The 18136-nt window shown below is 52.0% G+C and overlaps 6 protein-coding genes across 6 annotated transcripts; 4 read left to right on the forward strand and 2 right to left on the reverse strand.

The window, feature by feature from the left end:
* Window positions 1–60: 60 nt before the first annotated feature.
* On the reverse strand, window positions 61–1282 carry PtrM4_116800 (uncharacterized protein; the record flags this gene model as incomplete). Its single annotated transcript, XM_066108232.1, has 2 exons — window positions 61–86; window positions 133–1282. 2 exons carry the CDS (start codon window positions 1280–1282, stop codon window positions 61–63), a joined length of 1176 nt encoding a protein of 391 aa, XP_065961417.1.
* Window positions 1283–3326: 2044 nt separating this feature from the next.
* PtrM4_116810 (uncharacterized protein) lies at window positions 3327–3911 on the forward strand (the record flags this gene model as incomplete). Its single annotated transcript, XM_066108233.1, has 1 exon — window positions 3327–3911. One exon carries the CDS (start codon window positions 3327–3329, stop codon window positions 3909–3911), a length of 585 nt encoding a protein of 194 aa, XP_065961418.1.
* Window positions 3912–4007: 96 nt separating this feature from the next.
* On the forward strand, window positions 4008–4529 carry PtrM4_116820 (uncharacterized protein; the record flags this gene model as incomplete). Its single annotated transcript, XM_066108234.1, has 1 exon — window positions 4008–4529. One exon carries the CDS (start codon window positions 4008–4010, stop codon window positions 4527–4529), a length of 522 nt encoding a protein of 173 aa, XP_065961419.1.
* A 35-nt stretch (window positions 4530–4564) lies between these two features.
* On the forward strand, window positions 4565–7783 carry PtrM4_116830 (uncharacterized protein; the record flags this gene model as incomplete). Its single annotated transcript, XM_066108235.1, has 1 exon — window positions 4565–7783. One exon carries the CDS (start codon window positions 4565–4567, stop codon window positions 7781–7783), a length of 3219 nt encoding a protein of 1072 aa, XP_065961420.1.
* A 1651-nt stretch (window positions 7784–9434) lies between these two features.
* PtrM4_116840 (uncharacterized protein) lies at window positions 9435–10645 on the forward strand (the record flags this gene model as incomplete). Its single annotated transcript, XM_066108236.1, has 2 exons — window positions 9435–10535; window positions 10589–10645. 2 exons carry the CDS (start codon window positions 9435–9437, stop codon window positions 10643–10645), a joined length of 1158 nt encoding a protein of 385 aa, XP_065961421.1.
* Window positions 10646–13120: 2475 nt separating this feature from the next.
* On the reverse strand, window positions 13121–14440 carry PtrM4_116850 (uncharacterized protein; the record flags this gene model as incomplete). Its single annotated transcript, XM_066108237.1, has 2 exons — window positions 13121–14160; window positions 14254–14440. The coding sequence occupies 2 exons, from the start codon at window positions 14438–14440 to the stop codon at window positions 13121–13123; spliced, it is 1227 nt and encodes a 408-aa protein (XP_065961422.1).
* Window positions 14441–18136: the final 3696 nt, after the last annotated feature.

Genomic DNA, 18136 nt, shown 5'->3' on the forward strand with positions numbered 1-18136 from the left:
GGCCTTCTAGTCATTCGATTGGTGACTGAGAGTACTCCGGCGTTGGTGTATGTGATTGTTTCAGAGCTGGCGTGCGTGTACGGGATCTGCATTGTCCGCGGATTAGCCCTTGCAGCTGTGTATCATTCTTACATTTAAACTGTACTAGTTCATTTGTAGCTTCATTTGGTGTCCACCACTCTGGCGCTAGGTCTGGATTGACATAGTAGCATGCTCTGAGTTCATGATATTGATAACACGCTGGGCATTTCTGCCCGGAGGTAGTCCCTTCACTTTGCGCTGAGGACCGCTTCTGTGCTGGCTTTCTCATGGCTTGTGAGGTTTGTGGTTGTTTACGAGGACGTCCCCGATACTTTGTTTGCGAGGTATTCCCCGGATTCAAGTTGGTAGATGGCGCGGTGACCCCACTGCTCGGCGTCCCGCGCAGTGGCTGGTAGGATGCACCTCCAGCGAGAGTTGTATCATCATGTGTGCTTTCATCGTAAGCTGCCATAGCTGCTTTGTGCTTCCCTGATCTAAAAAGGGGATGGTGCATCATCATGTGCTCTCGGAACCGATTCATCATCTCCTTTCGGCTCATCCCAGCTGCCCATCGTCCGTTCTCTTGGAAGTTTACGGCCCAGATAGGTGCTGTTTTCTGGACGGCCACCAGAAAGTCCTTTGACATCGCATCAAGTTGTGACACTTCTGGTACGCTGTATACTTCAGCTTCCGTGGCGGCTTGGTCATATTCCGCCAGCCACGTGTCCCATTGATTTGGGGTCCTCATTGGTTTGAGGGATGCTAGGTATCTTTCTCTAGCTCGCTCCTTCTCGGTGCGATCGCTCACTCCAACTGTAAGCTTCAAGTTTATAATCCACTCGCGAAGTGTCTTGTCTGGGAGACAGCATGTGCGTAGTAGGTGCGGTGACACGCTTGATTGAATCAGGGTCATGATGTGCTGGAAGCTTGACTGCTCCTTTTCGTATTGGTGTCGGTCGCTTTTGTACTGCTCCATCGACATGCGATAGTACTCGAGGTCTTCTTTAAACGCTTTCTGTCCGCTGTTCGATAGTTCGCTAAGTCTTCCTGGCTCTTCGATGCCAGAAGCTGCTTGGTAGTCAGCAAGGATTGGGATTCTAAGGTCGGTAGGCCTCCGGAGGGGCTGAGTAGTAGTCTTTGGGTCAATCTTATCCCAAATATTGTGTGCTATGCAACGCGCTTGCAGTTGTAGCATCCAACCGGTGTAGTCTGACTGGTCGCGTAAAGTCACGGTCGCGTCGCGGGTGGTAAATGTCGTCATTTTGGTAGGTAGGTAAAGATAGTGAGACTCTTAATTGTCAGATATTCACTCTCATCTGGAATACTGATGAAATAGGTAATAATGGTGATGATATTGATTGTTGATTGTTTGTTGGTTCTGTCTACGGTTGTGGGCACACCTGGGGGGTGCCAAGCCTTCCTGTGATCCGATTGGCTCTCTCAGATGCCGGGTCGCGCTAGTCTAACCCAGCGTCTGTACGCTCTCATCTTCAACAGTGCTATTATCTGACACCCTCACAATACCGCTGCAGGCTTTGTAATACCTAAGATAGCAGATTTTACACACAAAATATATCTTGCTGCTAAGGCGAGGGGCGGTAGAGTTAATGCGATAGCTATAGGCATAGCTCTAGCTTTTCTTATGCTTCTAGGGCGTAAGCGGTGCCCTATAACTAGGCAGCTGTTGGGAATCGAACCTGCGGTAGATAAAGCAGCTGGTTGCTGCATGCACGAGCTTGGATTACACGGCTGACTAAGCCGTGTGGTCCGAGCTCTAGCTGCTGCCTTACTGCCGACCTCCCTCCACCTCCATAGAACAACAAGAACAATCACAATCATTTCAACTCGTTGCAACGAAGGTGATTCCGATACCTTAGCCGTATCAACAGCAGCCTTAGCTAAATAATATTATCGAAGTTGTCAGCAAAACTCGTGTTAAACTCTACCGCCAGCTCCTGCTCTACTGTGCTGTTGTTATTAGCTAAAGCGACTGTAGGAGCGCGCGAGACGGCGGTAGGTGCAACAATAGCCTCCTCTAACTGCGATTCACGCAGCTTAAGGTCGAACGCGTTATCCTTAGATAGCGGTTGACTCCCTTGCTAGCTAGCAGCAAGCAGCGCGCGTGGGGAGGACAGGCGCGTTAGCGCAGGCATTGATGATGCAGGTAGTGCTTGACGCGCTAGCGTTATTAGTGCAGCTACCCGCGCGCGCTTTGTTGGGCGATTTTCTGGTGTTGCGAAGCCAAGCTGGGCTTGCCTGACCTTTTTAGTCGGTTTGGTCGTGCGCTTAGGGTGCGACATAGCGGCGTTAGGGGACAAATAGAGGAAAAAATCGTGGGTTGCTCGCATATAAAGACGCATTTTGTCAGATTGAGGCGAGGTTTTGCTCCATGATCGAGCCGATGGTGGTTGGGGAAGGACATGAGACCCCCAAACCAGGGCTAGCGCCGGGACTTAGCACTGCCAAGCCCGAGGCGAGGCCACCTCCCACAGACAGAGCCGTAGACAGACACAGAGAATACACACTTGATCCCATCCATAAAAATCTGACAATTAAGAGTCTCACTGCCTGTACCGAGTACAGAAGAGTCAATCAAAGTTACTTTATACTACAAATACCGTCAATACGACGATCCCCACGCTACAACACGTAAGCGCCGAACCGAAGAGTCATCAAAACTCATCGACAAGATGTCTGTACTATCAAACAGAGATCCAACAGTGATCCTAACGGATTATACCAATTGGGCTAAATGGTACCAACAACTACAAGCGGAATGCGCCGCATACCAAGTGTGGGAAAAGGTAGATCCAAAGCAACGTGGGATCCCTCTAATAGAACCACAACCACCACTAGCTCCACTTATCGGAAGCTATCAGCCATCAACTGCAGCGACGAATCTGCACGTTACCCAATATCGCCAAGCGATCGGCGACGATAGCGCCGAAGCGCCAGCCTACGTACCGGTACGACCCTCGGACCTCGCGACGAACGCGAAGACGTCCTATAAAGAAGATATCGATTATTACCGAATACAACTAGAAGAGTTTAAAATACTTAACCAGAGATATCAACAAGAGCGGACCGGACTTGGAAAGCTCACCGAGCACATAAGGAAGACTGTGTCACAACACCTCTTCTACAACTGCTGCAAGGCAGGTCTTTCCCATCGGCAGTGGATTGAAAACTTAGCCGCAAATGTTGGGATTGACACGAAGGAGGAACTCAAACGTGCGAGAGAACGTTACCTCGCGGCCCAAAAACCGATGAGGTTGTTAGCACAGTGGGAGACCTGGCTAACTGAGATGGACCATGCAATCACGGAAGGCAAGGCCCTTGGCATACCTGAATGCCAAGACGAAGAGTTTATCAAGGAGGATTTCGTCAAAGCAGTTCTCAAACCATCACCAGAATGGACTACCGCGTTCATGGCCGGTGGAAATAAAGACCCACGTGTCACTGTACGGATGATGATTAAACAGTTCCGAGAGTACGCCTCACTGTTGCATCCGATCAAACACAAGGTCCCGAAGGCCGCCTTTGTAGCAAGTGGACCTCAACTGAACGGCGAAGACGCAGATGACGCCGCCGAGAAGGCCCCAGGAAAGCGAGGTCGCGGCAAAAGCCGAAAGACTCCCGGACCGGGCAAGGATAGGAAACAATGCAAGGTATGCGACCAACAGCACGAACTAAAGGATTGTTGGTACGCGTTTCCGCACAACGCCCCTGTTTGGTGGAAGCCACGTGAAACACTGAAGACGATGGCTCAGCACCGAATTGATAGCGACACTGATCTCGAACAAGAGATAAGGGGAGCCAAGAGAGCTAAATTAGGGACACCCCAGATTAAGAAGTCACAGAGCACTCCGGTAGAGGATACTGTCGAGTGACCAGAAGGCCGGAACATAGGCCAGATCAACCTTATAATCTGTGCCTCATCATTTATGGCAAAGGAATCTAAGTACCCACTTCAACGCTCTTACATAATGGACTCCGGAACCACTATACACGTCGGCAACGACCTCGGACGATTCACGAATATTCGACCGCCTATGACAGGAGACTTCCTCTGGGCAGGCAATACAAGGGTGTGGATTAAGGCATACGGTTCAGTTACTCTGAGAGTAGATAGCGCAGACGGTCACCGTCTCCTCTACCTCGAGAACGTCGCCTACTGCCCTGACCTACACTGCAGTCTTGTCTCCTTCCGGATACTCCGCCGGCAAGGTCTTTGGTGGGACACCAAATCCGACCCAACAATCCTCCGACGGTCCGACGATAGCGAACTGGCAGTACTACACGAGAAGTACGGACAATGGATACTGGAACTCAATGACGCTGAGGCGCGAGCAGCGTTTTCAACGCAGCAGCCAACGCGCAGGACAGCCGTACGAAAACGAGCTGAGGCTATAGTCTGGCACAAGAGACTTGGCCACCCTGGATCCGACGCCCTAGAACACCTAGTGAACCAATCTGAGGGGGTGAAGATCGTCGGGTCCCCACAGTGAAATGCGATGCCTGTGGGATATCAAAGTCGAAGCGAATGATACGACGGACGCCCCGGACTATTTTAGAAGGTCCGGGAGAGCGAGTTGCGATCGACTTTCACGACTACGAAGCAGAAAGTACGACCAAGGAGAAGAGTCAGATGCTTATTAACTGCCGCGTTACGGGATACATATGGGATTTCTATCTTAGTGACAACCGAACGGCAAGAGTCATCCTTAAAAGCCTTAAGATGTTCGTCACCTTTATGATGAATCAATTTGGTATAACGGTAAAGGTTATTGAGACGGACAACGAGATATTTTCCGTGAAGCCAGAGGTCGCCAGATGGTGCAGAACAAGAGGTATAGTACTCGAGCCTTCCGCCCCCGATACGCAAGCGCAAAACGGAGGAGCCGAACGCTCAGGGGGTGTGGTAAAAGAAAAGGGTCGAGCAATGCGACTCGATGCACATCTGCCGTGGGACCAATGGCCGGAAATCGCCCGGACCGCCGTCTACCTACACAACAGGACGCCGAAATATCAGAACCGCTGGAGATCTCCATACGAGATGTTCTTCACGGCAATCGCTTTCCAGAATGGAGTTGTTACATCACCACGCAAGCCCAACCTGTCGCATTTACGAGCGTACGGCTGTAAGGCATTTGCGATGACGGATGACACGAAGCGAGGAAAAGGACGTCTACAGAGATTTGACCCGAAAGCCTGGATAGGGTACTTAGTTGGTTACCGTTCGACGAACATATTCCGAATTTGGGTACCATCTATAGGCAAGGTCATTAGCACTCGCGACGTTGTATTCGACGAGGAAGTCGTATATAGTGGAGAGCATAAAGAGGTTATGGACAATCTTATGCATAGCACTACAGAGGAGATAGCAGCATGGATTCGAACTATTGAACTGCCCCCTGGACCAAATCCCACACGGGAAGAACTTGGAACTTTCTACGAAGATGAGACCATTGCTAGAGCGCCGGAAAATGGGCGGCTCGAGTATGATGAGGCGGGAAGGAAGGTAGTACCTTATCCGACGCCACCACATACGCCCCCACCGGCAGCACTGCTTGCTCAAATGCTAACTAATGTGGAACACCCCTTCAGGGACGATGATACCGGAGGCTACGGCCTACAATCCGAAGAGACTGCCTACGGGAAACAAGGTCTTGACACTAGCTACGGCGAACATGGTGTACAGACTGGCGCACAGCGCGAACATGGTCTATCCGCAGGCGTTCCACGCGAACAATGCGATGCCGGAGGCTACGGCCTACAATCCGAAGAGACTGCCTACGGGAAACAAGGTCTTGACACTAGCTACGGCGAACATGGTGTACAGACTGGCGCACAGCGCGAACATGGTCTATCCGCAGGCGTTCCACGCGAACAATGCGATGCCGGAGGCTACGGCCTACAATCCGAAGAGACTGCCTACGGGAAACAAGGTCTTGACACTAGCTACGGCAAACAAGGTCTCGCGAGTGGTATCCTCCATCCGGAACACAGGATGTTGAAGGAGCCATGGGCAGCCGCCTTTATGGCAGGCACCAAGGCAGGAAACGTTCAAAACTTGGCAGGAGAGCGACTGGACAAGGCAAAGCTTGAGCGTATGATGCGAAACGGCAAGAAGCCTCATCGCAGCCAGCTGCCACCGCCTCCCCAAGCGAACGGCCTGCGAGAGGATCACGAGTTGTTCTATTTTTTCAAAGAGGCTGAGATTACACATCTCCATAGCCACAAGGAAACCAGATCCTGGTCAGAGGTCCCGGCGAAGACGGCTCGGAAGACCGACCAGCAGGTACTGGACTCAATGTGGGTATACACCTACAAATTTGACAAGCACCATCGATTCCAGAAGTGTAAGGCGCGATTGGTAGTGCGTGGAGACCAGCAACGAAATGTCACCGCACAAGAAACCTACGCTGCTACACTGGCCGGAAGATCGTTTCGGATGCTAGTGTCGATTGCGGCCCGGTTTGACCTAGAGCTGAAGCAATACGACGTATCGAACGCCTTCGTCAACGCAGATATTGATCGAACAGTGTACATGCGGATGCCCCCAGGATACAGGAAGCAGGGAACAATACTGCAACTAAACAAAGCGCTGTACGGCCTACGGATCTCGCCATTGCTCTGGCAAAGACACTTCACTGCCTTCCTTCTAGAAATCGGGTTCTCGCCAGTTCCCCACGAACCTTGCTGCATGATCCGAGACGGAGTGTTCATCTTCTTTTATGTTGATGACATTATCCTTGCCTCTTCGAAACGGCACGCGGAAGTAGCTCGGAAAGTGGAAGAGGAACTGAAACAGCGATACAACCTGACCGGAGGAAAGGATTTGCAGTGGTTTTTAGGAGTAGAAGTTATACGGGACCGAGAGAAGCGAAAGATCTGGCTGTCACAGAAAGCTTATGTTGAGAAGATTGCACGGCTGGCAACGAACAAGGACCAACGACACAACACACCAATGGCTAGAGTCGAACTAGTTGCACGTGAGGGTTTGGCGACTCCTGGAGAGATTAACTTGTATCAACGCAAGATTGGATCGTTACTCTTCGCCGCCGTCAACACCCGACCCGATGTCGCATTCCCAGTATCACGACTCGCCCGGTTCCTCACAAACCCTGGTCCACTACATCAAGAAGCCGCTGACCGAGTGCTGTTGTACCTGGAGTCAACCAAGCTTCTATCCTTATCATTCGGAGGAGACGACCAATTGGTAGTAGCTAGCGATGCATCCTTTGCGGACAACACCGCGGATCGCAAGAGCTCCCAAGGGTACGTTATCAAGCTATTTGGAGGACTGATCGCATGGAGGGCGAACAAACAAGATACCATCACGACATCTACGACCGAAGCAGAACTCCTCGCGCTATCGCAAGTGGCTAAGGAGTCCATGTTTGTGCGGATGCTGCTAGAGGAGCTTCGGGTAGAGTTGACGGAGAAGACAATTACGATACAGTGCGATAATACGCAGACGATCCGGCTGATCAACGAGGAGATCTCTCAGCTGACGACGAAACTCCGTCACGTGGACATCCACAATCACTGGCTGAGGCAAGAGGCAAAGCGAAAGTCTATCAGAGTCGTGTATGTACCGTCTGGCGAAATGCTCGCCGATGGTTTCACGAAGACCCTGCCTGCCAACAACTGGCCCCAGTTCTTGACGCAGGTCGGACTGGTTGAAGTGAAGGAACGAGACGTAGAGGAAGCAGATCCAGAGGAAATTCTGGAGAAGATGGAAAGTCTTGTTATATAGTCCGGTATGAATGTCGCAAAGACCACTCCACCTCAGGCTGCCGAGGAGCGCCGAGCTGAGGGGGTGTGTCAGATTGAGGCGAGGTTTTGCTCCATGATCGAGCCGATGGTGGTTGGGGAAGGACATGAGACCCCCAAACCAGGGCTAGCGCCGGGACTTAGCACTGCCAAGCCCGAGGCGAGGCCACCTCCCACAGACAGAGCCGTAGACAGACACAGAGAATACACACTTGATCCCATCCATAAAAATCTGACACATTTACTAGTAGGCGTTACCGTAAAAGTGGGGTTAATTACTTCCTACAAAAAGAGGCTTACAAATTAAATTACAACACTAGAAGTTTCTAACTTTAAATAATCCCTAAACAACTGTTAAACACAATTAAGCACTCTAAGATTACAAACTATCAGGCCTTTCAGGCCATTCAATCAGGCCTTCACCCTCGGCTTGAACGGCCTGCAAAATTTAGGTGGTTCGGCTTGAATTGAACGAACTAATCACGTGTCAGGCCGAACAATCCGTTAACGGGAAACTGACGGATTGTTGACATGTCTGGTTCTACCTAATACACTAATTATAAAGCCCTTCTTATCTATATGTCAGATAGCAGGGTTACTCGACGTTGGCAGCAACCAATCATGTAGCGGTGTGAGGAGAAGAGGAGGACTGCGTTGCATTGTGTAGCTATGGAGGAACTGCAGCTATATAGGTGTGTGTGATGAGAAAGTGTGGTAGCGATAGCCGTACCCAACTCTCACCCAAGTCAGTCTTGGCAAGGCCCAAACCGTTACAGCATTTGATGGAAGCCCTGGAAAGCCAACATGTGAGAGGATTAGCCGATGGTATCGAATTTCCAGTTTGACTATCCTCATGGATCGCTCATCGCGTCTAGTCAATAGTGGAAGCAATGCAGACGCTGAAGAGCGATAGTACGGGAAGTCGCCTTCGTGCTAGCTGTACTTCATGAGTCATGCGCTGCAGTAGTCGCAGCGCTGCCTGACTCGCTTATCCAACATCCCACTTGTCCTACCAACAACAACTCTCTTTCTCCGTGATCGCAACACTGGAATGCGAATAAAAACGCTTCATTACAAGAACATACCTTGCTATATCGAATCAAAAATGTATCCCAGCCTCCGACTAACTCGCTGTCTTCTCCGACTCCAAAGTGGGCTTGACGCCAATATCGGTGCCACAACCAACATGCAGCGCAGGTCCGACGCTGAACAAGCCACTCAAAAACCGACCAACATCTCCATGCGCATCTTATCGGTTTGCCAGGAACAGACCCGTAACTATCTTTAGCTACACGTTGCCTCAATTTCTTGAAACGTCCTTTCTCAAGATGTCAAAGGCCATTCATGATGTTTGCGGAATCGACGTCTTCTTTGTCCATCACGGTTCTGTCAGGGGCCAGTGCCCAACTAGTACAAATGGCTAATCAACCATGCTTGTGTCAGCAGGAGCGACATTATCACTGCGATCTCGACTGCCATACCTCTCTACTTGCAAGATGACTGGTATCAAGTCTCTTTGAGTCATACATGGATTTCAGCACATGAGTGTCTCTGTATTCATATGCATGTATTCGCAACCCATCCTCACGTAGAATCTAGTTACAGAAGCGCATTCTTCGGCGTACGCATTCGTTATGCCAACCACGACAGCATCGACGACGTCCCACGAGCCGGAGCCATCAGACACCCGGGTCCCGTGTGCGCGAGGAGATTTCCCATCTCCTCTACAGTACCATGGCACCCATCCTTCTTGGCGTACCAAACTAAAGAACTATAGATCACCTGATCACGACGAGAGCTCTGCCGAGCTATTTCCCACTGGCCTCGCCCGGACCCCCACGTTCCTCGGGCTACCAGCCGAGCTTCGAAACAGGATCTACTCCTACCTCTTCGAATCCTCCGATTCAGTCTGTATTGCATTCCACCGTGATACTGGAAGCCGTTCATCTAAGCTCGCATTATCCTTTCGCTCAGAAACACCTTTTCCCCTTTCGCTCTTCTTAGCTTGTCGGCAAATCAATGCGGAAGCATCATCAGTCTTTTACTCGAATAACACGTTTCTGCTGCGTGTTCGGGGCAATTCACGTATCTGGGTTTGTTTCATCGATGCTTTATTGGTCTTTCTGGACCGGGTAGGGACACGAGCATGTCTCATCCGGAACTTTGCGGTCGATAACATCAACTTCTGTACGCGCATCTGCCATCGCGAATATCTGGATTGGAATAAAGAGCTGTTCGACCAGGATAGTTGTATTGTGGAAGTAACAAGTTTACTCCGCATGGTCTGGTCCCGCGGTCTACGGTTCAACGTCTCTCTCCCGGATAGCGGGACTGTTGTCACCAGATCCACAGACGTTTACAAAGCTGTCATACGAATAATTCAAGCCCTTCTAAATGGTCAGCTAGGATTGAAAGATTATGGGAGCTTAGTCTGCGGTGTTGCTGTCAGATATGATGGTTCAGGTGGTATGATCAGCTGGGGTAGCTCACCACCGCCCGGTATCTACAACGCAGCCTGGCCACGATACTATCCACACACAACTACTCCCTTCACCAATACTATCACAGGCACCGGAGATACGGAGCTCAAACTCGTTCCACGATTCACACCCACGCTGCTCAGCCTCCCCAAAAGCATACGCTCATACATCAGAGACCTCGTCGTCTTCCCCCCTGGCGAAAGCACAGAGATCAACGTCGATATCATGACGGCATTTCCACTGGGTTTACCACATGTAAACAAGCAACTTTACGCTTCGCTTTGGCCGGCGAGTTTACTAGCACATAGGAGCTACGTATTGCGGACTTGCACCACCAATACCCGCAGCGACTTCAACGGTTTTAGTAATTTACGACGCCTACTGAATAAAGCCATCACTTACACCCCACCGCATGGTACGCCCGTTGTTGTGACGCTAAAACATGGGTATCCGGGTATCGAAAAGATAATCTTGGAGTTTAATCTCAAGATAGGTGTAGAGTTTAACGACTTGAGGATTAGTATTTTACCACTGGTGAGGGAGACAAGGGGAATATTCTCTAGATACAAGGAAGTCATTGTGAGAATATGCTATGGGAATGACGTGAGGGAAAGAAGGGTCAGTTTGGAGAAGCTCAGAGGAGAAGTTCTTGGTGCGTTGGAGAGTGTATCCGTGTCGGAAGGAGACACGGAACAACATGTTTGGATTAATGGGTTAGGGGAGTTGATTGAGGTAGTCGCTGAACCGGTGGCTGGTGGATAGGCCTAGAAGTTTCTTCGTAATCACCCGAATGACTTGACTTACTTGGCATACTCATGTATAAAGGTCACTCTACGCGTCAGACATGCTTGTTAGATGCTTACCCATACTTTCAAGCATTTCATGACACCCAGGTGCATCTATTTCAGGGGCTGGAAGGAATATGAAGGCGGGGCGGGGAAGTAAGTAAACTCAAGCAAGCGTGCAAGGATGCTGAATCACACACATACATCGTATGAACCCCCTCATACCCAACACCCACCTTAGTCACAGTATCCATCCCAAAATACACATACATACTTATGCACTCAGATCTGATAACAGCTAGAACGGCTTCCACATAAGAAATAGCTCTCCAACCCCTCCTTCCTTCCGCCGCCCTTTAGCGCCCGTTATAACGTTCAGACGAACCGTAATCACACACACGCTCCTATCGCACGCTTCCTAAACACCCCCACTCCGCGTCATCCTCAGCCCCTCCTCTTTCCACCTAAACCCAGCGAAACCACACAACCCCCACCCCCCCGCACCCGCCAATCAAACGCCATCTGAAACAAAGCAGCTTTCCCGGCGGCGGCTGGCGGTGGCTATTTTCTTCCCACTTGTCTTTGCTTAATCTCTGTACGACATGAGGCATGCACATCCTACGTCTCTTGGCTCGCGTTGCGCACGCCATCTCGATTGCTCGCTCGCTGGCGTCAGGGTAGGGTATATCAGATTAGATAAGTAGATAGGCTAGCAGATTCCAATCTATCTCCACATGCAGAACATACAAGTGTGGCGGCGCCTCCGCCGCTACTGCCGCAAATCCTGCCGCTTTCCCTGCCGCTTTTCAAGCTGGTGCTGGTTATGCTATAGCCCCCCTGGTAGCTTAACATCAAGGTCAGGTTAATGAAGACTACGACGGGTTCTGGATTGCGCGAGTATGGGGATGCATGGGCGTGGTAGGGGAGGGGAGGGTAGGAGAGAGGTTATCTTGTTTTGGCTCATATGAGGGGAGATATAGAGGCTAAGAATAGATGATGTCTGGGAAGGAAGATATGGGCAGCTCTTAACCGTGGTCTGGAGTTCCAAGTTTTCGATGGCCGAGAAAGACGTAGTATAGCTAGGTTCAATTGCAAGTTTGTGAGCAAGCCAGTTATTGGAGCTGTGGGAGATTCGCTGGCAGACTGCAATTGGCTCTGCTAGATCGGTGGCTTGGGGCTGCGCTGGCGGGCGGGCGAGGGCAGGCAGGGCAAGAAAAAAAAGTTGTTGGGTGCCAATCCAATCTGCGGTGCTGCCTACGTCACAAGGCAAGGAAAACGGTTTTCGAGAGAGAGGAGAGAAAGAGAGAGAGAAAAAAAGACCCTGCTTGATCGGTGAAGTATGCACGTAAAAAGGACTCCACTATTAATCGACAACGTATACATTCCTGCATGCCGGCAAGGGGTGCCATGAGCCGGTGCAATTGAGTAGCAGCATCAGCAGCAGACAGGCAGCGCAACATTGAAGATCGACATATGCTCGCACCAAATAGTTTGTGAGTGATGAGATATAAGCGACTAGTATGACGGGATACGACCTCGACGCGCCTCCCGTTAGGCCCGATGCCGAGACGGGTGTACATGATTTTGACAGGTAGCACTCGCACAAGAGGGGGTGAAGGCCGACACTTGCATTGGTGTTACTAACGTGGTCTGACCTCTGTCACTCCCGCTGTCAAGTAACGTAGCTGTCAAAAAAACGCTGTCCCTCGGTCGCTTGTGCGGGCACCCATTTGCCATGATAGGACGTCCAGCCCGCGTCCCCGGAAGTAGTTTCTGTGAGACCCTTGCGTGAGCTAGGGAGGATATGCGTACAAGACTGTATAGCCCTGCGCTGCAAACGTCGCTCAAGAGTGGGGATAACTGCGCCGTGGAACCACCAAAACGCGTGCTTGCATGCTGGTAGCCGTGTACAAAGAGCTCCACTGTGGAGATGTGACATGTTGTGCATGAGTGTGATAGTCCTTGGGTCGTTGAGCGGTCAAAACTGCCACTCTGGAATGTCACATTGCCGTGCCTCGTAACGCATGCCAGTTCCTGACGTTTCTTTTTTTTTCTCTAGACGAGAAAGGTCCAAAAGCTTGGATAGACAAACTCGTCTTCGAAGATGCGCCTGACCTGCTCCAGCACGAATGACTCTACTTTGCCCACGTTCTTGAGCACTTGCTTACCACTGCCCTGGCCACCAATCTCGCTTTCGACTTTGATGTGTTCGAGCAGGCCTCCGATCTTTGGTCGTTGCACAGGCCGTGGGTTTTGGCCCTGCGCGTCCGTCTGAAGGCCATTGAAGCCGATGTCGCTACCGACTAGGGCGTCTGCATCGTCCGGTGAGAGGAAGCAGAAATGTGCTCGCTTCTTTATGTACGCAAGGATTGCGACACCGTCAAAGGTAAGTCCGGTGATGTTCAGCTTCAGGGGAATGCCGACAAAGCTTGGCATGGGGTAATCCAAGAGGATCTCTGCTGTCAGTGACATTTTGATATTCCCAGAGTACTGCACATGTGTCACGACTTGAATATCCTCCGGGCTCTTCTCATGCATGCGGTGGGGCGACGCAGATGGGGTCCGCGTGTAGCCATGCGGCGAAGCACCATCATCTGATCCGGCAAAGGATTGCCTCTTCCCCTCATCATGCTGGTGTCTGGATGAAGGGCGCGAGGTGGGATCTGGGTGGGATTGTGGTGTAAGAGTCAGCGAGTTCACAGACGCAGCGTGCCGAAGACGCATATTGGTTGGAGTCGAAGGCCGATGTGGGTTGTCAAGCCAACTGTGCAACTGGGCACCGGCTACAGCAGCGAGAGGCGTGGCAGCGCCAGAAAGCCCTGCGCTCAGTGGAAGATGGAAATAGTTCATGTTAGAGGTTCCACCAGGAATACCGGGTGTGAGTGCTCCAGGAAAGAATGGGCTACCTAGCTCGTTTGGAGCCAATGACGAGCGCTTGGTAGATGGCCTCGCAGGAGGTTGAGAAGGGCGTAGTTGATTGTGATCAATACTCCGTCCCACAGGACCTTCTGCTCCCCGGCCTCTTTCTCTGGACTGGCTATCCCTTGATGGACGATTGGATGGGTTGCTTGAGTCGCGTAGCTTGTCGCCAGCGCCTGGGGTGGCATCCTCAGCTTCATTCTCAGCTTCATCCCCCTCTTCGTCTGGATAGTCTTCGTCGTCCTCGTAAAAGTCTGGCAGTGGGTCACAGATGTCCTTGATCTCAATTTCCGGGGGTACACTGCCAAAGTCGAACGAGTGCACGTGAACGGAACGAATGAAACGCGGCAGGGTAATCTGTTGGAACCGGTCGTGGATGAAGGCTCGTATTTTTTCCGCACGAGCGGAGCCCTCTGTACCGCCCGTAATTGTGTCCCAGTTGATATCTATCGACATGGCTAAGGATTGTGTTGGGGTTGATGAGAAAGAAGCCGCGGCTACGTATACCGGATGTGGAAGCGACTACCCGGGCCGAGCGAGCGCACAAACGATGACGGCCGACCAACGGACCATTCAGCATCCCGACCACCAAGACATCGCTTGCTCATCCCATCTCCTCACGAAACCTTGGGACGTGATGAAGGACTCAGTTCCGCGTCTGTACCCTGCCCTCCACACTTTCTTGACTCGAAGCTCGGCCTCCAAAGCCGCAAGCGCTGTGCACATGAGGTCGTCACAACCAAAGTCGAGAGGTCTTCAATAGAGCCGCATGGTATGGCTGCACGTGCTCCCACAAGCGCCTCGATACTGTAGATCTTTCGATGTATTTGAGAAGAAAAGAGCAAGGGCTGTCGTAAATAACGACAGGGACATCGACAGGGTTGGCGGCAGTAGGCGTCGTGCGTCTGCCCCAGGATATTAAATTAAGTGACGACGCCAATCAACAAGGCACGTAATCCTCTCATGACCTCTATCCGCGCAAGTTTTATCTGGGTCAAGCTAATAAACAAAAATTGTGGCGAGCAAAGTGGGCGAACTTGATGGTGCGGTTTGCTATTGCGGCGTGTGGCTCAGCTTTGGGGCGAACCGTTGCTGTCGCAGGTAAAGGCTGAATGGCTTCTAGAAGAACCGTTACCCGGTTGGCTGCAGGTGACGCATACGCCGTGCGCATATATAGTACGTCCCATTCTCGGCTATTTGGCGATCAGGGTACGTCGTCTATAGGCCGCAGGTTTGCATCACATGAAAGCTTTGGACCGTCAGAGGTTCTACGGCCGTCCATGGCACCTCGACTACATATGGCTGCATGGCCGGAACGAAGGATGTCAAGCTTGCTCTACTGCTACGTTGGTCAACATGCCACGGCCCGTCCCTCGGAGGATCCAAGGGGCGTCGTAGATTGAACTTTGCTCAGGCATCATCTCATATTGCTCTCATTTCCCAGTTCAAGTGTCACGCCCAGTGCTAGATGGCTAGGCTGTGTTGCATGACAAGCTGTGCTTTATCGGGTCCTATCACGACACAGGCATGAACAAATGCCTTGCCCATATATCCTCGTTCCCATAGATGTTAGCGCAAGCATGTTATACAAGGCACTAAGCGGCAATCTACAGAGTGTATTGCAGATTAGACTTGGTTAATTGGTATTGGACCCAATTTTGTTGGAATAGCGCGCAATGAACTCAGCAGATGGATTATGGCTACCCGACTCAGGGGCTTTGCCCATGTCGGGTGCCTAGGCATTGATTGACTTGCTCGTTTACTGGATTTCGTCCCTCGCAGGGAGGTTGGGGGAGCACCAGAGGCTGCAGACGGAGATATTGTGGTAGCAATGACAAGAGGAGAAGAAAAAGAAGTAGGGAAATAGTAAAAAAACGCCGCGTGGCTGGCCGTGGGCGCATGGCTCGGCAATATTAGGAGAGCGTGGTATCCGTGTAGTAAGAAAAGGTTGGAGAGATACAAGTGTGAAAAGTGTCTCGCAACAACAGCCTGTATCCAAAACGCCGGACTGGAAGGGTCCAAAAGTGCAAATAAGTCGCAATGCCCGAAGAACGCCAATACTTTTGAATCCGTGACGCCGTGAAATGCAGTCTTGGGGCGGGGTCAGCGCCTCTGTTTGGTAGGCAAAGGTGCCTCAAGACGCGGGGGCCGAGCGATACAAAGCTCGGTTTTGATGGTGCGGCGACGGCGAGGGAGTGTGGGAGGCACTGACTGGCCATGATGGGGTATCGTGGTATCGTGCGAATCAGTCGAGGGTAACACACTGCAGGCGGCGCGGTCAGGCTTGTGAAACAGGTTTGGGTTGGGAAACGCGGCAAGTACCTGTCAGTGGTCACAGCTATCACACTTCTCGTCGTGCTTGACCGTCTTTGTGTTGCAGACTCCGCAAGGTGCTGTCCTCGAGGTCGCGCATGGCGCCTTCTCCGAAATCTCGTGGCCGCAGCCATATTTGTGTACGACCTTGGTGCACATGTTTGGCGGGGGTAGGCGGGTAGGCGAGCGAGGCAGGCACGGTGGTACGGCGGGGAGCGCCTTCTGTAGCGGCGTAGCGGCGTGGGAGTGTGACGGCGACGGCGACGGCGGGCGTTGGCGCGCAGGAAGGCGGGGTGGGAGCTTGGACGTGCTGATTGGTGCGTGGGCGGGGAGCTCTTTCTTTGCACTGGGCAACGCAACAGGTCGAATGGATGTGGAGCACAGCTCAACGTGACCAGAGCCGATCAGGAGCAAGGTTGGAGGATTGAATGACGAGGACGAGGACTAGGAAAGAGAAACAAAGTTTCAACAAGTAGAAGAAGAATAGCAAGAAACAGACTGGACTGTAGGATGACGATGTAGAGGTGCAGGTGTCGGTGGGTGGTGTCTGGCTAGAACAGAGTCTGTCTTGCGGGCAGCAGCAGCAGCAGCAGAGTGGGTTGTAGTAGCGTGTACGGTAGATACAGAGTGGCCGAGATGGGGCAGAGGTGAGGAATTGGTCGGAGCGTCCAAAAGGGATACAGCGGGCAGCGCAAGCAGTTTTATAACAGAGGCATTGCAGCGAGCCAGCCTGACGGTACCCGCGCAAGATGTTAGATTGCTTTCGATCCCGTTTGCAACGAGACGCGACAGTCTTGTACAGCCGTTGGCTCCGTGCGGAAAGGCAAGGACATACATACGCGGAGCTGTTAGCCTTGACGCCTAGCTGCAGCCATCATCGCATCAGCCAGGGTGATCCCGCCTCCTTGCCCAGCGCCTCTTGCATACGACCGGGCAGGCGTCATGGGTCCAATCGCTGTGCCTGGACAGCCGACGCTGCGCTGTTGATGCTGCTGATGGTCCAATCACGCCCCAAACCGTTTCTCCTCATCCTTCGCGTCCGCGCCGCCATGGTGCAGCCCGTCCTCTACCACTCGCAGCTGTTGTTGCTGTTTCTCTTGCTGCTGCTGCACCGCAAACTGTACCACGCCCAAGCCAGGGTCTCCGCAGTCCACAGACGTCGCTCCGGCGCTTTTCAGAGAAACAGCCGGTGCGCCAGCGGCCGAGTTGCTGCTGCTGCTGCTGCTGCTGCGTCGCCGCTTGCCAAACTTCGGTCATCTGACATTAAACTACTTCTGATCCAGCCCTCGTCACATGGCTGCCCGGCCTCTATGCGAGCTACATAATAACACCAAACACGCAGACTACTCGCCTTGCAAACACTATCACTCGCGACATCAGTCATGGGTTGCCCTCGGTTGTTCGGATGGGAGCCCGTCCATTATTCTTGTCACGCACCAGCGTTGCGTAGCAGTCCACAGGGCTGATTCATCCACCCCCCGACTACTCGCACAACGTTTGCTGCTAACCCTCCCAATACTGCACCTCTCCGTCGGTTGCGAGGCTAGGTGCAACACCATGCTACCATGCCACCTACATGCTCATCTGTAACGCCTATTGTGCAAATTCCCACTCTGGTACTTGTTGGCTTAGTCCACGTCCGAGTTTGGTTGCGCGTCCTGACTCAAGCATCGAGGTGAGGCGAGGACATGGTCAACGTCAATCATTGTACCCTTGTTCCTGTCGTGAGCGCAGTGCGCACACAATTGACACATGGCACCCTGGTCGCTCCTGCGCCCTCTGCGGCCTCTGCTTGGGGTCGCGGGAAACAATGGCAACGCTGCGCAGCCAAGTCATGCG

This window comes from Pyrenophora tritici-repentis, chromosome 6 (assembly GCF_003171515.1).
Source record: "Pyrenophora tritici-repentis strain M4 chromosome 6, whole genome shotgun sequence".
NCBI classification, from domain to species: Eukaryota; Fungi; Ascomycota; class Dothideomycetes; order Pleosporales; family Pleosporaceae; genus Pyrenophora; species Pyrenophora tritici-repentis.